The sequence below is a fragment of the Lampetra planeri genome, chromosome 29 (assembly GCF_965212315.1).
Source record: "Lampetra planeri chromosome 29, kcLamPlan1.2.h2, whole genome shotgun sequence".
NCBI classification, from domain to species: domain Eukaryota; kingdom Metazoa; phylum Chordata; class Hyperoartia; order Petromyzontiformes; family Petromyzontidae; genus Lampetra; species Lampetra planeri.
This window is the reverse complement of record NC_136135.1, coordinates 7148077-7167738: the sequence shown is the minus strand read 5'-3', so window position 1 is coordinate 7167738 and position 19662 is coordinate 7148077. Positions and strand designations below refer to the sequence as shown.

At 47.6% G+C, this 19662-nt stretch overlaps 1 protein-coding gene across 2 annotated transcripts in view; it reads right to left on the bottom strand.

Annotated features, from left to right (window-relative positions):
- Positions 1–19662, bottom strand: part of LOC144728641 (homeobox protein PKNOX2-like) — a 172445-nt gene that overhangs the window by 48907 nt on the left and 103876 nt on the right. Inside the window, exons 1-3 of one of the 2 annotated variants that reach the window (XM_078608206.1) lie at positions 16449–16839; positions 2982–3103; positions 230–389 (exon numbers count right to left, since the gene is read on the bottom strand). In XM_078608206.1, the coding sequence (XP_078464332.1) occupies positions 230–389; positions 2982–3091 (270 nt within the window). In that variant the 5' untranslated portion in view covers positions 3092–3103; positions 16449–16839. Of the gene's footprint in view, positions 1–229; positions 390–2981; positions 3104–16448; positions 16840–19662 lie in introns of those variants that run through there. The other variant, XM_078608205.1, reaches the window with a different exon arrangement.

The following is a 19662-nucleotide window of genomic DNA, read 5'->3' as shown; positions in this document are numbered from 1 at the left end:
TTCCTTAGAGCCTAGTCTCACATGGTGTTGGACCAGATGACGCAAATGAGGTTCCAATGGCATAATAAAATTGAGAATTATTTAATTATATTATTTTATTACCGAAAGAACCAAGAAGATGAATCCCTGCAGTCACGAAAGCTTTAAATCGAAATTTAATGTTAATGTTGTTTTGTTTGGTTCAGTCATGGAACCGCGAGATCCCAAGCAGCAGCACCCGGGTTCCTACCAGGCTGTCCGTGTCTCCGTTGCCACTGAAGAGCTCGCTCTGCGTACCCAGCATGGCCTGGATTTCGGCGGAGAGGCCTGCCGACGTGATGCCCTCGGCCCCCTGCGTGGCTTCCTCGCAACGCAGCATCATGAGCCGCAGCAGCGGGAAGAGAGGGTGGCTGGAGTGGGGGGGTGGGGGGCACGGAGACACAGCCACTCGATCGCTGCATCCATTGTCCATCCGTCAATTCGTCTGTCGATCTACTCGAGTATCCTATGGTGTATCTAGCCATCAAGTCTGTCTGTCTGCAGCATCTATCGATATGTCAGTCTTTCTGCAGGGACTGACGAGACTACATCTCCTCTAATTTTGTATTTATAGAGGGCGGCCTTCACCCCAACGAGGCACTTGATATAGTTGGAAAAAATGGTGACCGAATAGAATATTTTTCATACGCTTTGGTTTTTTCGGTATAGTCACGTAGGTAAAAAATTAAATTAAATAAATGTAATTTTGTTGTTTTCATTTATTTTATTTTATTTTTTACCTACATGGCTTTACCGAAAAAACCAAAGAGTATGAATCCTTGCAGTCACGAAAACTTCAAATCTAGAAAGAATATTTTTCGTTTAGATGACAGGGGCGTGCAACGACTGAGGAATGAGCGGATTTTTACAAAAATATGAATTCATGAATTAATTGTATAATCCCGTGAGATAGTTAATCTTGTTATGTCAGGGTGTTCACGATGTCACATGACACAGCAAACACTCAATGACACATATTACAAACATTTTAAAATCTACAACATACGCAGTACAGATGTGAACGATGCCAAATACGTGTATGCAGTGACAAGCGCAGCACCAAGACAAGCCAAGGCAGTGCGCATCAACATCACACAGCATTCACACAAATCGTTATTATTATCACAAAACTTGATTACCCAGGAAAGCCTCACCGGGTCTCAAGAGGACCCTGCCAGGTTTTTGCATTAGGGGGCAACGTTGCTCTGTGTAATCCCAATTGAGTAAATTGCAGGTCATTTTTCAGCATTGGGATGTTTAACCAATACCAGTTTAGTTTATTTTTGTAATTTTAACCATGGGAGGAAACCGGATAACCCAGGGCAGGAGTCGGCAAACCTGCGATTCCGGAGCGCAATGCGGCTCTTTAAGGAAGGCTTCGCGACGTCGTTTATTCAGGCCCACCAGTCTCGTGGTCACCCCCACAATGCATCGCTGCGGGCTCTTGAAATACTGAGGGTTTTGTTAACCGAATTCGAACACAAAAAAATGGCTCTTCTTGTTATTTTGGTTGCCCGACCCCTGCGCCAGGGCAAACCGACAGAACAGGTGGAGAGCATACAGACTGCCCGAGTCGGCAACCGAACCGAGGCACGTCTTGCGGTGAGGCACGAGTTGGTACAACTGTGCCTCCCTGCCGCCCTCCGAGATCCCTTAAAGCAGAAATCGCAAACGGGTTTTGATTCCTTACCCATACCCGTACCCGGCCGCGCCAGGGTCGCAAATGAGTACCCGTACCCGTACCCGGCCGGGTACGGGTACCCATTCCCTACCCGTACCCTACCCGAAATGAGTGACAAACGGTTTCTCACCAGTGACTCACAGCCTACCCGTACCCGTACCCGGCCGCACAAGGGTCGCAAACGGCTACCCGTACCCGTACCCGGCTGGGTACGGGTAGCCGGGTATCAGGTAGGGTACGGGTATCGGGTACCCGGTTGCGACCTCTGCCTTAAAGTGACCTCTGGCCCACGCAGTAGAGGGCGGCACGTTCCCACCTGCTCTACACGTGACGGTCACGTTCGTTGCATGGACAGTCAAAGTCACGTGTTTAATTCTCATAGGGATGGAATTAGCCAAATTAAGTGCATAAGCAAATCTAATGTCAGGAGTTTTTTTTTTACGAGCAGTCATTGGGTGACGATGGCTGAGTCCATCAACTCACTGCACTTGAGAACAGAATTTCGGAATCAGCATGTTTATTTCTACTGGAGAAATGCGATGGGCTACAATAAGCTATCTTTCACAGATGTCCAGTAATCACAGGCGCCTTGGCCGTCTTGGACCTGTTCTTGTCTCTGTGTACACATATCACAGGCGGCTGAAACCTCAGGATCTCAGTGGTGCCATCTCGGTGTATAATTGGAGAACCATGAGCAATCCTCCACAGGGACCGTGGTACCTTACGGTTTGCAATGGCCAGGTCACAAACGGCAGGAGATTCATCACGTCTCAAAGTTAGCAGTTTTGGGCGTCCTATCACATTTGCAAGACGCATCGTTAATTGAACTGCGTGTGGTTCATAGCGGTCACGACCTCAGTTTGTCAACATTAATTAGACATTAATTGAATTATTCACATTAAAACAGCTGCACATGACCCTTACTATCTATGAGACCGGCTCTAACCCTCCTTCTTTAAGGAATCAATAAGGTGTTTTGCTTCAAATGAATTATTGATTTTTGAGGAATATTACGATCTTTTAAACGTGCAGCAAGGGCTGCGATTGTAATGGAAGACATTACCGCACACACACCATGGTAACACCTTCCACAAATGGTGCCACCGCATCTATTTATATCAAGGTGAAATACGAGGTGCGTAACAGTGTCTGACTTATCGATTCAAAAAAAACCTTACAGCTGAACCTTGACCTGAGGACCTGACCTCGACAGATTAAGTGACTGTTTCTCATCTGCAGAGTCAGGAAATCTCGCGGAGCTTCATCGCCACTCACCGGTTACCTGTAAATTGAGTTCTTGTCTGCGTCCATCTGAGCTTTTGGGTCCAAAGGCTTGGTGGAGTCCTCGCTCCTGCCCAACATCAAAGGCGCGTCACTCGCCGACTCCTCCATTCGCGTTGCGTCCTGCCACGCAGCGGGCCAACGGGAGGGCATCAAGCGGGGCACCACAGCTCGCCATCACTGCTCATCCTACGCTAGTAAGATGGCGCCACCATGGCGAGACGTTAACTACCTCGCCTGGTATGCAGGAGTTCGTGGGTTCGATCCCGTCCCCGATGCCTGCATATTGGGAGTTTGCATGTTACTCTCCCTGTGGTCACGTGGATTTTTCTCCGGGTCCTCCGGTTTTCCCCTCCACATTTAGAATCAACGTTGCGTTTAGAGTATTTGCCTGCTATAAATGTCTACGTTATAAGCCACTTGGCTGTCATTACATGTGGCCAGGTGGCTTCTGAAAAATAGTTAGAAAAGCTCAGTGGGCCTTACCTGGAAAAATAAAAAAAGTAGTTTGGTTTAGCTTCAGTGGTGGCCAATACGCCAAGCACTGTGATCCATTGTGGTGGATCATCTCAACGGGTACCACGATCCACCAAAAAGCTACGACCAAAATTAGCCCGATTGAACCCTATAGTGCCCATGGCACGCTACTTTGTTCAATGAGATTCCTTTTCTTTTACAAAAAAGTTTTCCCCCTCCTGCTCTGCCACACAATGCACGGCGTTATGTAACAAACGTGCAATTGAAGCGTGTGACGCAGAAACCCGCCGTCACTTTTGACAAGTATTGAAACCTGCTAACGAGTTGCCCATGAACAATCTATAATTATTATTTAAAATAAACTCAGTCATTGCAAACACGTGTCCTGTGTTTGTGTTCCTTAAAAGTTTTTTTTTATCCGAATGCAAAAAGAAAAAAGTGAAAGAACATCAGGGATGCATCGTGTTTTATTGACATTCAGTGCATCATTAGCTGGGCCTGACTTAGGCTTCACCCTGTGCATGATAAACTCTTTCCCATTCCGTACACGTATGTACACGTACGTCATCATAACAGAATCGTAAGAACACATAAAATAAAATAACTTTATTGGGACGTCTTCAGGTCCCACAAGGCCATGCGAGAGAGAGTGCGACACAATTTGTCGTGCCGCTACGGTTCTCTGCGGTGAGTACAATGTATTTAAAAGCAATGGTGCTATGCCTCTCTGAATAAAATTAACACGAACCAATTGCACGTTCCGAGATTTAGCGGCGAACGGGACCTACCCTGCAACTTACAGATGTCTCGGAACGGGAAAGGGTTAATTATGCCCGGGTGCAGGCCCGACCATGTGCATGACTAGCTAGGCCCGACACGAAGGCTCGACACCACTCAGGACCGACTAGGCCCTGGCACAGGTCACGACAAGGCCCCCAGATACAGCACGCCTTCTTCCCCACTCCATAACAAAGGTCTACTCAGCCTTGTGTTGTGAATGTTAAACTGTTCTACATACTTAAAATCGTCATTATCAAATTCAGCAAATAATTAACATTTTGGCTTTAGCAACTCTAGGTTTATGTTGTAGAAGACAGATATGTGATTTGAGGTACAGATGACAATGGATAATTCAAATATCTGAGCTCCACGGTACACACATCTCACCGCTCGGCACATTACACAGCAATCCACACGTTGGCCACCATTGTCTTATGCCGTATTGACTGGCATAGCCCAGATATGAGCCGGCACGAGGCTCACTTGGCACAGGTGGTTTTCCACTGCTACTTGCTGTGCTCGGCCAAAAATCTAAACCATGATAGCTGGCCTCACAAGACATCTGTATCTGGCTTGGTGCCAAGCAAGGTTAAGGGGCCAGGTTAAATTTTTTTGTAATTACCTGCAACGTCAAACGGTGCACTTGAACGAGAGATGCCGACATTGTACGTGCATCACGTGCGACATTACAGTAGCACGGCTTCGGTTCTGAAGTGGGAAAAACAACCTGATGCATTCTGAGACATTTTTTACTGGCTTAATCAACATGGCCCTGGCACGCCTTGGTTGCCGTGGAAAAAAAGAGACATTCCAGGTTTGGTCCGGCCTCAAGTCTGTAGATCATTTGAATAGCAAGCCAAAGGGGTTGGTGTGCCGCTACCACATCATAAATCTGGCGGGCATGCCCTAAGAGTGACGGACGTCTTTTTGAAATCTCAGTTCCAATGTTGGGAAATCCCGTCGGATTCTCTGCGGCTTTGTAAGTGATGCTCATACCATCGCACCGACATCAGAGCTTAGGTACAAACACAGCTTCTCACGTGCAGCGAGCTTGATAATCTCAGCCCAGCCTCTGATGAATGCATGGCGCCCTCGGCTGCTCCCAGATTCAAAGGGGTCATTAATCTGTGTCAGATTCCCAACAAGCCAAATGCTCACGCGCGCAGATATAATTCAAGTTTTAATACAGTCCCAAATTTAATATTGCATTACGATCATTTACATTTGACATCAATGGAGGCTTTATTTTAATATTTATATAGTCCTGTAATGAAACTGATGGCACAAGCCTCGGATGTGAATTTCTCCAAGCGTCAACCATTGCTTAAGTCTCCGTGATAATTCGTCGAATTGAAATTTTCCACCTCTGTGGCTGCTCTGTGTCTTTTAAAAGAAGCGTCGCTTTACGTCTTTTCGCAACAGCAACCCCTTTTTTCCATGGACGGGAGAATTGTCTGCACGGAGCAGTGCCACCTCGTGACACATCGGTGCAGGAAAGTGAAGGGGGAGAACGCCTGATGTCACCTCGGGCGCAGTCGGGAATTTGAGGAAAGGTTCCCTTTTTAAATCCTTTATATTAAGTTCACTTGCTTGCTTGCTTGCGCGCTTACGACCGTGCAAATCTTTCGGTCGTTTTTTTAACCCACTTCCCATGATCCAATCGAGCTGACATTTTGCACACAGACTCGTTGTGCGTGACAATTTATTTTCGTGAAAAAAAAATTCCAAAATTTTCCACTTTTTAGGAAAAATGTTTTTTCATATTTAATTTAAAATACTAATGTGATAAAAATGAAACTCTTACTCAAAAAAAACAGAAATGAATAATAAAATAAAACCGATGCCACGCATATAAAGGATTTATAGTGAAAAACTTTGTTTTTACGGGTTAATTTTTAAACTCTCGTGCGACACCTGCGATGCTACGAAACCGACCCACTCAGCGTTAAGACTTTTGAAACGTTGTTCTGTGCGGCGTAAAACATTCTCACGCCCAGTGCTCCCTATTAACCAGTCAAATTAGTAATTCGCTGCTCAAATGAGTACTGCATCGAGGTGGTGCCACTAGCAGAAGTTCCACGTTACCATGACGGGAACATGTCTCTCCATCAGACGACAGGTTCACTTCTCCCCCAACAACGTGGCGCTCATTTTAGTCACGAGTCAACTGCCACAAAAACCAGGACTTGAATTCGCAACGTCGCTTCCCCTTTCCTATTGACAATATACACAGATTCGACCTTCAACGATCTATCCGATGCGTCACAATTCAGAAGGTTTTTTTAGTTACCCACATTACACCCCACCACAGGCGAACCTGCTAAATTGCATCAGGAGCGGTCTCATGGAGCAGGTACGCGCAGAACGGTAACCACGTGGATATGCTCCGGACTGCAACTCTTAGTGAGGCAATTGATTAATTGACGGGGCCAACCTGACGCATCTCACTTGTTCACTTAAACTAAGCCGCTGCGTTTATTTTCCAATCGCTGGGAGGTCTGCGCCGTCACAACGAATTGGACAGGCATCAGATCAACACGACGACGTAACGTTAAAAAAGGACGACGGTTTTAGACGCCGGGGAGAGTTCGGGTGCGTGTGTATGCGCATGTGTGTGGGGAGCGATAGTGTAGCGGTTAGCACACTGCGCTATGAACCCGGCGACACGAGTTCGATTCCCGCTCACGACCAACACCAGTGACGATTATTTGAACCGGTCCCGGGCCTCCCCTAGGTCGACTCAGCCCCAAATGAGTGCCTGGTGCGGAGCGTAAAAACATCGCCACTAGGGAGACAAAGGCGGCTGGGTGTGGAGCTGGCCACCCACCCCCTCCTGCGCCGTTCTGGCCTTCAAAGGTGCTCGCAAACAGTCCATGCCCCAACAGTATGTTAGGTATATACGGGGGATCTTTGTTTCTGCGTGTACGACACACAACACACATATTGACAACACGTTCTACGTTCTCCTTTGCAGCGCAGCGGTAGAGAAACGTGGCCATTAAAACTTAAAGGTGCGCCAAGAAGCGTGGAGAGATGCACGCATGCTTGGAATTACGTTGAGAGCCAGGAAGATGTCGATAATTATAAAACATGTGCAGGCTAATGGCTTCAATCAAACTGTTCGTAAAGTAAGTGGGCTCGGGCAGGACGTGTCATTGGAAGGGACGATGTTCCAGTGGTGAAGAATAATCGTGGAGTGGAAGCCACAGAACGGAACGTGTTCCAAAGAACGCTCACCGCAGAGAGATGGAGCGACGACGTCGGTTCCTGTGCAGGTGCTCGGTGAATTTTTGGACATCGCAGGATCGTTAGAGGTGGCGGCAAGGGGAGGCCTTCATTCAGCAGTGGATTGACCATGGTTGATGTGTTCATGAATTGATAACAACTTGATAGTTCTGTAATTGCTTTCGTGTGCACAAACTACGTTTTTAAGTTATGCATTTTCTAATATCGTGAAAAACACTGCGCTGCATTTGCGCTACAACACGCATTATACTTAGCTAATGGATTTCTCATTTCATGTGTAGATTGAATGTCCACTTAGCAGTCGCATGCGTGCATTCGCGTGCGAGTTTTTAAAGCGTCGTTCGCATTAGGACGCCCGACGCCCGAGCATCAAACACGGAAGCAACACGGCGCTCGCGTCTGCGAATTCCGTTTGATGGCGCGTAAATATAATGACTCATTTCTCCGTGTCTCAAAAGTCGCCCACAAATGGGGCTTAATGGCGTAAATGAGGGGCGCTTAACACGCGACCAGTGACCTCAATTAATGGATGGGCCACGCCGGTTCACTCTCGCATGGCAGATTGATTACAGCTCACGCACAATGGCGACGGTCAAATCTGCCGAAGGGGTAAAAACAAAACGAAAAACCAATGCGGCTTTGATCGCAGCCCCGCCACAGTCATTAGAACCCAACCATGCATCGGCCCCACGCGGCCGGTGCATGGCTGGGCCTCGCAGTTCAGCGCGCACCGCCAAAACATTCGATTCGGCAAGCAAAGAGAAAGGTTTGCCCGCCTCGTGGTAGCGTGAAGCCGTGGCTGGGCGAAACAATTGTTCGGAGCGCTGCGTTGGCGATCGCCGAGGTCCTGGGTTCGAATCCTGGCAGCCGCCCGCGATAAAACCGGACCTCAAGCTTTGATGAGCCGATGGTTTCAGCCCCATTTTCAATTATTGCGGAAAAAAAAAAAATTCGTCGAGAGAAATGCGGTTCTGCAATTACTTTGGCTGAATTCCAGCACCGGGGAATGAAAATATTGGTTTGACCGTCGTGCAACGGGATCCTCACTGTTTTATAGGGCGGACTGGGTGGGAAAATGCTGCCCCCTCTACCATGTGTATGTGTGGACCAGAAGTCACTGAAAGGGAAACTCGGAGGTAGATCGGCGATATCCACTTCCGTGGGCTGTTTGTTTCCTCCAGCACGACGGGTCGCGCTCCTCTGCGAGAGATTCAAACGGATGCTTCGCCTCGTGACGACGTGATGCCGATTAAGAAGTAAAAACATTGCTCAACAGCGTGTAGGGGATGCCTGTAAATTGGTAACTTTTTTCTCCAAAGCAGTCACACTCGCGAATCATCCAATTAAATGTTGATTTTTTTTTTCTCCCCCACTCCCCCCAACTTGCATTTCGTTGCAGGGCTTGTTACAAAATGTCTGCAACATGCACGTTGTTATGAATGCTGTTGGGGTCTTTGCACACCACTTCATTAAAAAGAAATGTTTACATTTACGCTTTGCATGCGTATTGCAGCACGTGTCTACATACCCGTACACGCACGCGCGTATCACGACAAAGGGATTTATTTGATCGACTTAGACCAATATTTCGAATAACAAAAGCGTTCGCCACGAACACTGCCTCCAAAAGGAAAAATAAATATGTATAAAATACTGTGATAGGCGTCGTTGTGGGCAATGCCCCTTCTCCATAGCACAGACAGCAATCAAGACTGCTGAGTTTTTGTTATCTGTGCCTGTGCACCACTGCCGATGCAGCATCACAAATCTGTATTTTAAATATTTCGCTTATATATAATATACTAATTCTATATTTTGAAGGGTTATGAAAAGTGACATATATATAAAGAGATATGCGATAGTATTTATTTCAATGGGAATGCACTGCAGGGAATAAACCTAATGGAACAAGATGGCTGCAAGAGTTGGGCTTCAGATAAATACAGTGATACCTCGGTTCACGAACGCTTCTGTTCACGAACAACTTGGTTCACGAACAGAAAAGTTCATAAAAATCTGCTCCGGTTCACGAACTCCGCTTCTGTTCACGAACAACTCGGTTCACGAACAGAAAAGTTCATAAAAATATGCTCCGGTTCACGAACTCCGCTTCTGTTCACGAACAACTCGGTTCACGAACAGAAAAGTTCATAAAAATCTGCTCCGGTTCACGAACTCCGCTTCTGTTCACGAACAACTCGGTTCACGAACAGAAAAGTTCATAAAAATATGCTCCGGTTCACGAACTCCGCTTCGGTTCACGAACAACTCGGTCCACGAACAGAAAAGTTCATAAAAATATGCTCCGGTTCACGAACTCCGCTCCGGTTCACGAACAACTCGGTCCACGAACAGAAAAGTTCATAAAAATATGCTCCGGTTCACGAACTCCGCTCCGGTTCACGAACAACTTGGTTCACGAACAGAAAAGTTCATAACAATATGCTCCGCTTCACGAACTCCGCTTCGGTTCACGAACAACTCGGTTCACGAACAGAAAAGTTCATAACAATCTGCTCTGGTTCACGAACTCCGCTTCGGTTCACGAACAGGAGCCGCGGCCATTGTAATGCTATTTCCAGGCTGTCACATGGTCGTGACTTCCTGTAGGAAGATCGTGGAGAGAAGAAGAGACACAGAAAGAAGTACTGTGAGTACTGTGAAGACACTTTCAGTGACTTTTAGCTTTTTGGTGTACTTTTTAGCACATACAGTACTGTACTGTACTACTGTACTGTACAATACTGTACTTACTGTATTGTACAGTTCACCCGTTTGAGTGCTTACTGAAGTCATCTCAAGCAAGGTTAGTGTTCTCTCTTTATACATTACTATACTGTACAGTACTAATGTGTATTGTAATTTGTTTCATATTTTTGTGCTTCAAAAACTAAAAAAAAAGGTCCGAACGGATGAACCGGATTTACATTGAACCCTATGGGAAAATGTGCCTCGGTTCACGACCAATTCGGTTCACGACCAGAGTCAGTTCACGAATTAAGTTCGTGAACCGAGGTATCACTGTAGGTGCAAAAACAACGGCCATATCCCAATAAGTTCGCTGAACAAAGAAACATATCTGGAGGGACGTAACTGGGAAGCGCAACTGACCGAATTCGTCTAGGGCAGGGGTCTGCAACCTTTAAGACATAAAGAGCCACTTGGACCCGTTTCCGAAGGAAAAAATAAACTGGGAGCCGCAAAACCATTGCAACTATTAAAACAAATATAACACTGCATATATTGTTTCTTACCTTATTGCTATATACAGGATCGTGCAGTCAGCTGTCAATCTGAATAAAAAAGGACTTTTTCACTTAACAATGTAAAATATATTTTTGCAAATTAATAGCTAAATTACCTGGTTAATGGGATTTTTGCTCCTGAACCTCAGTGCACAGTGTCTGCACATCAGGGCTGTAAGACGTCACCTTCATTTTCACACAGGCTTGCAAGCTGTCATCTGTGAGGCGTGATCGATGTTTGTTTTTAATATAGTTCATGTTGGAGAAGACCTGCTCACATACATATGTGGAGCCGAAGATCGACAGGACTCCAAATGCATACTTTTTCATGTTTATATAAGTGTTGGGGATGGCATTCCATGTTTCGAATACAAGTTTGTCCTGTTTGGGAAGGTTTTCAATATCACTCCATTTATGATTCTGAGCCAGAATGGCCTTCTGACGGGCAACATCCTCAAGAGTAGCGGTCAAGCATTTGAACTTGGACACCCATATATCTTTGTCGGCTATATCGGCCAGTTCCATCTCAAGATCAGGTTGACTTACACCTGCAAATGCAGTCATATTCAATAGGGATGGATCGATCGCCAGGGGAGTGACAGGGAAGGATAATGTCGTTTTTTCCTCTCTGCACTCACAGAATCGTTTCCCAAACGAACTTTGCATTGTGGTGATTGCAGACTTGAAATATTCCAAATTTATCGTATCATGACTTTGTTTGAACTCTCTCAAAGAGGGAAAGTGAGACAGTGTACCTCTCTGTAAATCTTTGACAAACACTGTCAACTTGCGCTCGAATGCCAAAACCTCCTCCAGCATGTGCAGGGCTGTGCCTCCTTTCCCCTGAAGGGTTGTATTTAGCGTGTTTAGATGTGCTGTCATGTCTACCATAAAATGTAATTTTTCCAGCCACTCTGGCTGTTCCAGCTCAGCAAAGGTGAGCTCTTTGCTGCCCAGGAAGGTTTTTACTTCTTCCAAACATGTGACAAAGCAACGGCAACGTTATTGCCTGTCACCGGGCGGGCAGTGTGGAGCGGAGCGGCGACCTGTCAGCAGCGGCAACGCCAGAGCAGGTGTCACAGTGCACCTCCTCCCCTCGCTAGCATCCGCCCCGGAGCCGCGGTCAAGGTTCAAAAGAGCCGCATGCGGCTCCGGAGCCGCAGGTTGCCGACCCCTGGTCTAGGGCAATCGCTAAACGGCAATATGCGATGAATGTGATGACGCAAAGAGGTAACAGCAGTGTTAGAAAATGTTAATGTGATCCTGTAGGCAACACACCAATGGGCCTAAACAAGAACGGTTTCAATCAGTGCCGATTGCCTGCGATGGAGACATGGATCAGAAACATGTACAGTACTCTGACAGAAAGGTTTTTTTCTAGCGACCTGCAAACGATTGTTTAAGGACGCTTTATAAATGATCATTATTGTTAACACACATTGAAGAGAACAAAGAATCGTGGAGAAGTGCATGCTGGAAATTACACGGAGATACACGGAGGAACACAAATGTCAATTAGCGACGACACATTCACTGATAATTGTTTTTTTACCCTTCTATCTGGCAACAAAACTGACACCTTTTTTACGAGGAGTCATGTTTGCATAGACCACAATACCTGCAGTCATAATACAAACAAAAAACATAACTCTGATAATGTCTGCACTGTCCTTGAAGTTGATTGGTCCACACCCGAGACAGCTTTCCTTAGAGCCTAGTCTCACATGGGTTGGACCAGATGACGCCTTTTGGCGTCATACATTATCAGAGTTATGTTTTTAGTTTGTTTGCATTATGACTGCAGGTATTGTGGTCTATGCAAACATGACTCCTTGTAAAAAAAGGTGTCAGTTTTGTTGCCAGATAGAAGGGTAAAAAAACAATTATCATATTTTTTACTGGCAAATGAGGTTCCAATGGTGACACATTCACTGTTTAGATAAGTGGGGCTTGGAGGACGGGACGCGTCGCTGGAATGGACGATGGCTGACGTGAGAGGCTGGTGATGGAGCGGCATCCAAACGATGGAACACAACCGAGCCCAGAGCCGACGGTACCAGGTCACGCACGCAGGAGCGAGATGGATTGTGCTGTTATTGCAAGACTGCGAGGATGGCGATAACGTGAGGAGGCTTTTTTGTATCCAGAAGAAATAATGAATCATCGCTAATTATGATGATGAACATGCTCGTTGCATTTCACCGCTTTATTTTCACAGCCGAAATCAGCGCGTTAACTCTTCACGAAGAATACTGCGCACACCACCCACGGACCTGCCGATCGACTAATAGCGACGAATCCGGTTGCAGTGCTAGCCAGGAGATCGGGTCGAACCGGTGACCTCCGGATCGCGAGCCCGGCACGCTGAACCACGACGCCGCGGGAGCACGCCGTGCATCGTCCGAATCATCTGAACATTTTCGGATTCCAATGACCGCATGCCAACGCTGCGCCAACGCTGGCATGCGGTTGGAACCCTTGGCCCAGTGTCTGTCCCAGAGTTCACGTTTTACTGCGTGGGAAGACTGCATCGTCAGCCGCAGCCTTCTTTTCTCCCTCGCTCTCTCTCCTCCAATCCTCCTCGTGGAATTTCCATCCCAGGACCCGCACGGCGGTCACCGAAAGCCCTCTGCGGCGCAAACCCACAATGCACCGTGGCTCGCCAAGCCGTGCGCGGCCTTGGCTTGGTATCGGTTCAACAACCCGTGCAAAGCAATCATTCCCCAAACTTCAGCCTAATAGGGGGCCAGTGCTGGGGCTGATGAATTCACACCCCATTAATCAGCAGCTAATGGCTTATAGCAAGTCTTCTCCACTCTCCAAAACCGCCCATCACCCACCCTTCTCACGCCCCCTCCACCCACACCCCACACGCCCCCCCTGCCCACCCCACAACCCCCACCCCTCACGCCCCCCCCCCTACCCACCCCACCACCCCAGTCTCGCTCTAACGAGCAGTGGAGGTGACTCGATCCACTTAGACTCTTCTCTGCCACGACTGGAGACACCCGTGCGCACACACACGTGTGTGTACACACACACACACACACGTGCACACACACGTGTACACACACACACGTGCACACACACACACACGTGCGCACACAAACGTGCACACACAAACGTGTACACACAAAGACAAAGATCCCCCGTATAGCCTTAACAGACTGTAGGGGCAAGTGCTGTTAGCAAGCACCTATGAAGGCCGGAACGGTACACGAGGGGGTGGGTGGCCAGCACCACGCCCGACCGCCTTTGTCTCCCCAGTGGCGATGTTTACACTGCGCACCAGGTACTCATTTGCGGCTGAGTCGACCTAGGTGTGTGTGTCCTTGTCACGGTGTGTGTGTGTCACGGTGTGTTTGTATCCCGGTGTGTGTCACGGTATGTGTGTATCACGGTGTGTGTGTGTCACGGTGTGTGTGTGTCACGGTGTGTGTGTCACGGTGTGTGTCACGGTGTGTGTGTGTCACGGTGTGTGTGTCACGGTGTGTGTGTCACGGTGTGTGTGTGTCACGGTGTGTGTGTGTCACGGTGTGTGTGTCACGGTGTGTGTGTGTCACGATGTGTGTGTGTCACGGTGTGTGTGTCACGGTGTGTGTCACGGTGTGTGTGTGTCACGGTGTGTGTGTGTGTCACGGTGTGTGTCACAGTGTGTGTGTGTCACGGTGTGTGTGTGTCACGGTGTGTGTGTGTCACAGTGTGTGTGTCACAGTGTGTGTGTCACGGTGTGTGTGTGTCACGGTGTGTTTGTATCCCGGTGTGTGTCACGGTATGTGTGTATCACGGTGTGTGTGTCACGGTGTGTGTGTGTCACGGTGTGTGTGTCACAGTGTGTGTGTGTCACGGTGTGTGTGTGTCACGGTGTGTGTGTGTCACGGTGTGTGTGTGTCACGGTGTGTGTCACGGTGTGTGTGTGTCACGGTGTGTGTGTGTCACGGTGTGTGTGTCACGGTGTGTGTGTCACGGTGTGTGTGTGTCACGGTGTGTGTGTGTGTCACGGTGTGTGTGTGTCACGGTGTGTGTGTGTCACAGTGTGTGTGTGTCACGGTGTGTGTGTGTCACGGTGTGTGTGTGTCACGATGTGTGTGTGTGTCACGGTGTGTGTGTCACGGTGTGTGTCACGGTGTGTGTGTGTCACGGTGTGTGTGTGTGTCACGGTGTGTGTGTGTCACGGTGTGTGTGTGTCACGGTGTGTGTCACAGTGTGTGTGTGTCACGGTGTGTGTGTGTCACAGTGTGTGTGTCACAGTGTGTGTGTCACGGTGTGTGTGTGTCACGGTGTGTGTGTGTCACGGTGTGTGTGTGTGGTGGGGAGCGGTGGGGTAGTGGTTAGCGCGCTGATCTACGAACCTGGCGACCCGGGTTCGATTCCCGCTCACGACAAACACAGCCAGTGACGATTATCTGAACCGGTCCTGGGCCTTCCCTAGGTCGACTCAGCCTCAAATGAGTACCTTGTGCGGTGTGTAAACATCCCCGCTAGGGAGACAAAGGCGGCCCGGCGTGGTGTTGGCCACCCACCCCCTCGTGTGCCGTACTGGCCTTCATAGGTGCTCGCTAACAGCACTTGCCCCTACAGTCTGTTAAGGCTATACGGGGGATCTTTGTCTTTGTATGTGGTGGCGCTTACACAACGCGCAAATGTCTCCCCCCCCCACCCCGTTTGGAACAATGTATCAGCAATGTTGATTTGAAGCTTTCGATAAAGTCACATAGGTAGAAAAAATAATCGATCACGACGTTTTGATCGCAACGCAAGCGATCGTCATCAGGTGGGACAATCGTCATCAGCAGTTTTAGTTCTTGCTGTGGTTGTCCCACCTGATGACGATTGCTTGCGTTGCGATCGAAACGTCGTGATCGATTATTTTTTTCTACCGACGTGACTTTACCCAAAGAACCAAATGTGAGGTTCATGATGCTATCAAGCGACTAAGCGAGGCACCGTAAATAAGTTGGTTAGCGAGCCAGAAGTTAATTAATTGCACGTGGCCACCGCCCCCCTAATGGGGCTTTCTGGCTCGATAATGAACTCACATTTGATTTCATCTTCTCGGTTCTTTCGGTAAAGTCACGTAGAAGGGAAATAATAAAATAATACAATCAAAATTCTCACGTTTTTCGGCCACAACGCAAGCAGCCGTCCTCAGGTGAAGAACAGGTCTGTCGGCCTGAGGACACGGGCTGCTTGCGTTGTGGCCGAAACGTCGTGAGAATTTTTATTTTATTTTCTATTATTTTATTATTTCCCTTCTCCGTGACTTTACCGAAAGAAACAAGAAGATGAATCCCTGCAGTCACGAAAGCTTTAAATCGCAATTTTATTTCATGTTTTTTTTTTGAGTGGCGAAACAGACCCCACACCTCTATATTTCATTGTTTCCTGAATATATGACCCACCAGGACGGCACGTACCACGCACAAGTATGATACAGTATAATTGCCAGCTCCCAATTAAAGCCGAGAATTAACGCAAATATATTGAGCCAGGCAACCAGTAATTGCATAAATCCCAGACAATTGAGAGATGACACTATTCAAACCAAAGACATTTTCAGCTTTGAATGTGCAAATTTTTTTTCAAAACTTTTCTGAAATAATTAGCTAAAAACATGAATTTATATCAATCCCAGTTCAATTCCTCCACAATTGCTTATCTGGCAACAACAAAATAAGTAATATTTTTTTTAACTTTTTAAAAAATGAAATGTACCGTACGAGTAATGGCAGAACTCCACGACTCCAGGAAGTGACCACGAGGCTTGCCACAACGTAAGGGACCGTGGTGATTTACAGCCAACGTCAGTTGAGCGTGGACAATTAGACCCAAGTCGAAACATAAGATATAAAAAATAATCTCAAATTTTTTTAAAACTATTTTTATGATAGAATATAGTATTGTCATCAGTATGACATAAGCAGAGGTGGGACAAAGTCATTGTTATGCAAGTCCAAGTCGAGTCGCAAGTCATCAAATTCACGACTCGAGTCTGACTCGAGTCCAAGTCACATGACTCGAGTCCACACCTCTGGTCACATAAGTTTACCAAGTTTGCAGTCGATACCACATTGAGAAGTGGGTTAAAATTGAGTTACAAGATTTGAGGATACAACAACAATAACAGACAGAGTTAAATAAAAGCGTGTAAATAAAAAAAAACACGCGACTGTGGGAGGCTGCATCACCGACTGTGGTCCATACAGATCCACCCACACACAACCACAGTGCTCACATTACCGACAACTACAGCTCCCAGGCCTTCGTGTGTCCCCTCGACATTGTCTCGAATGCTGCTAGGCTGGCTTGCAGTAGAGATTATGTGAACATTATCCTGGTAGGAACCCACCTGGTTCCACCAGCCCACAGGGGATTATTGTGTCCGTCCGTCCATCGTGCATCCAAAAATAGGAGGGGTCTGGCTGGGTGGGGAGGGGCTGGGTGGGGAGGGTGGAGAGAGGCTGGGTGGGGAGGGGCTGGGTGGGGGGTGGGAGGGGTGGGGCTGGGTGGGGAGGGGCTGGTCACCCCGTGGTGCCCTTATAAAACTCAACGTTTAACCTACTCACGCCGGCTTGTGCCCGCCCTCACAGTCGGCCATATTTGCGGAATACACCACGCCGCCGTTGACCCTGGCCATTGACCGAGCAACCCAACGTTCCTACCAGCTCCCTCCGCAGGAATGTGTTTAATTGCCCGATAACACACTGATATACAGAGAGGATCACAGAGCTTTGGCAAATGTTGGCGCCGGATCACCGCGTGGCTGCCTTCCCCAATCGTCTGTGGTTCCTTCTCGCCACTCAAGTCGTTCTCTCTCAACGAGAGTGAGCGGATGCTGTGCGCGTTACAAGATGAACATTATTATCGGCATAAGGCACTACCACTAGAGATCAAAGCATGCTTATCCATAATAACCTCACATCATTGTTACTGTGCCGTATATTCCCAAGCATGATCCTCGGGGGACGTGTGGTTACCTTGAGAGCTATTCGTGGCGTTGTCTCGCACACCACCGCACACACCCAACAGAGTATCAGGAGAACAGAATACGGCACCGTGATGGTTGTCGTTGGGCCAAAACATTTGCCTGAACAGCATTTTCCACTGTTCCGGCTGAAATTAAGCACAGGCAGTCCAGCGCACGCGATTCCGACGGCAGCCTACCGCAACCGAGAAACAGGCCAGGTGTAGACCATGCCTTGTGGGCTTGTAAGTGTAATGCCTTTCAAAACCACGATTGATCGTTTTTCCTTCGTGCTCTGTGGGGCGGACAGATCTATATGGCCAAAAGTCACGGCTAGCCAAGTTTTAGCTTTGGCATTCACCACGCGAGCGATCTCTAGCCACAAAACAACCAACCGCTGGCAGTCCTGCATAACTTAGGCCAGTGGCGGCTCCTGCAAAATCTCTCAGGGGGGGCAAATGTCTGGATGATTGATAAGGATAAGGTCCACCCATGCAATGGATAAATTAACAGCTTAAGCATGTAAAGGCAACTTCACTTCTTTAATATTAATGAAAAATAAAGTGACTCTTACAATACATCTTGTTTGTTTCTATACTCACTATTAAAACAAACCACTCAAATTTATTTTATTAAAGATTCCACTAAGTGGCGACAAATTATATTGTTGGATGAAACGTGCTTACGTATGATGACGTAAGCACGTATGATGACGTAAGCACGTTAGGGCGAGCCCTCCCGGAAGCCATAGAGAATGCATTGCAGTGCCCCCGTTCGAAAAAAAACATAGTTGAATGTAAGTCTATGGGGCTACTCGGGGCGATTCTCAGCCGGAGTGAAATCGCCCAAAAAGAGGCGGTACTCCACAGAACGTAGCATGACGCTGATTGGACTATATCCAGAGGCACAGTGACGGCTAGCGTGACTCTGTGGTTGAATGACATTGGTGGTGCGTCGCCCAATCGCCCTAATGAAGAAACCGCCCCTGACTTCGGCGTATATTCAGCAGCGAGGCTTCTTGCTCATAACCCATCTGGCAGTTGACCAGCATTGCTTTAAGCAAGTCTCACTCTGCTGATCGTGACGATGAATGTCGAAATGGGTCCCACCAGGGTTTTCTTTGTCACAGGCCCGTGCCTGGCCCAGACATCACGGAGCGAAAGAGCAAAATGTGCCGAGCTCCGTGCCAGCGGGCTGGCGAGCGTCACTGGGGCTCCCCCCCCCGCCCGTGAGCTCCTCTCAATGAGAATCTTTATTGAGACATGGAGGAGGAATCCGATGAGCCACGTGTGCAAAAATAGAGACCAATCGTAAGCGAGTTCTGAGATATAAATTAATTAAATACGAATCAATTTTTACCAAGATTGGGAAAGGCGGAAAAAAACAACAACAAAGCAGTCCGAGACCACACCAAGATAACATCACACAGGAGTAGTCCCTCAACAGCATGGCCACGTGAACATTGGACTATCGACAAACAGGTAATGGTCAAAGTTACAAAATCACATTTGCAAATGTGACCGATGCATCCAGCGCTAATCTTCTGCTTGATGATATTTTTTTTTTCAAGGTGGGTTTACGATCTTAAGGGTATCGAAAACAAGGTTGTTCCAATCAAGCACAGATATAATCAACCAATGTGGCATCATGATCCAACAAACAGCCCTCCACTTGCACTAATGGCCATTACGTTAACAAGAACGGCAACAAACAAACCCAATAGATCCTTCATAGACCGCTGTGGGGCAAGCACTGTCAGAAGGGTTGCCACCTTTTGCACTATAGGACCAAACCCAGATAGATGTCAGTCGGTCTAGCCCAGGGGTCGGCAACCTACGGCTCCGGAGCCGCATGCGGCTCTTTACGGGCTGCTTCTTGACAATATGTACGTGAGTACAGTATGTACTCAGATGCATTGCGGCTCTTGAAATACTGAATTTTGTACCGAATTGGAAAGAAATGGCTCTTCT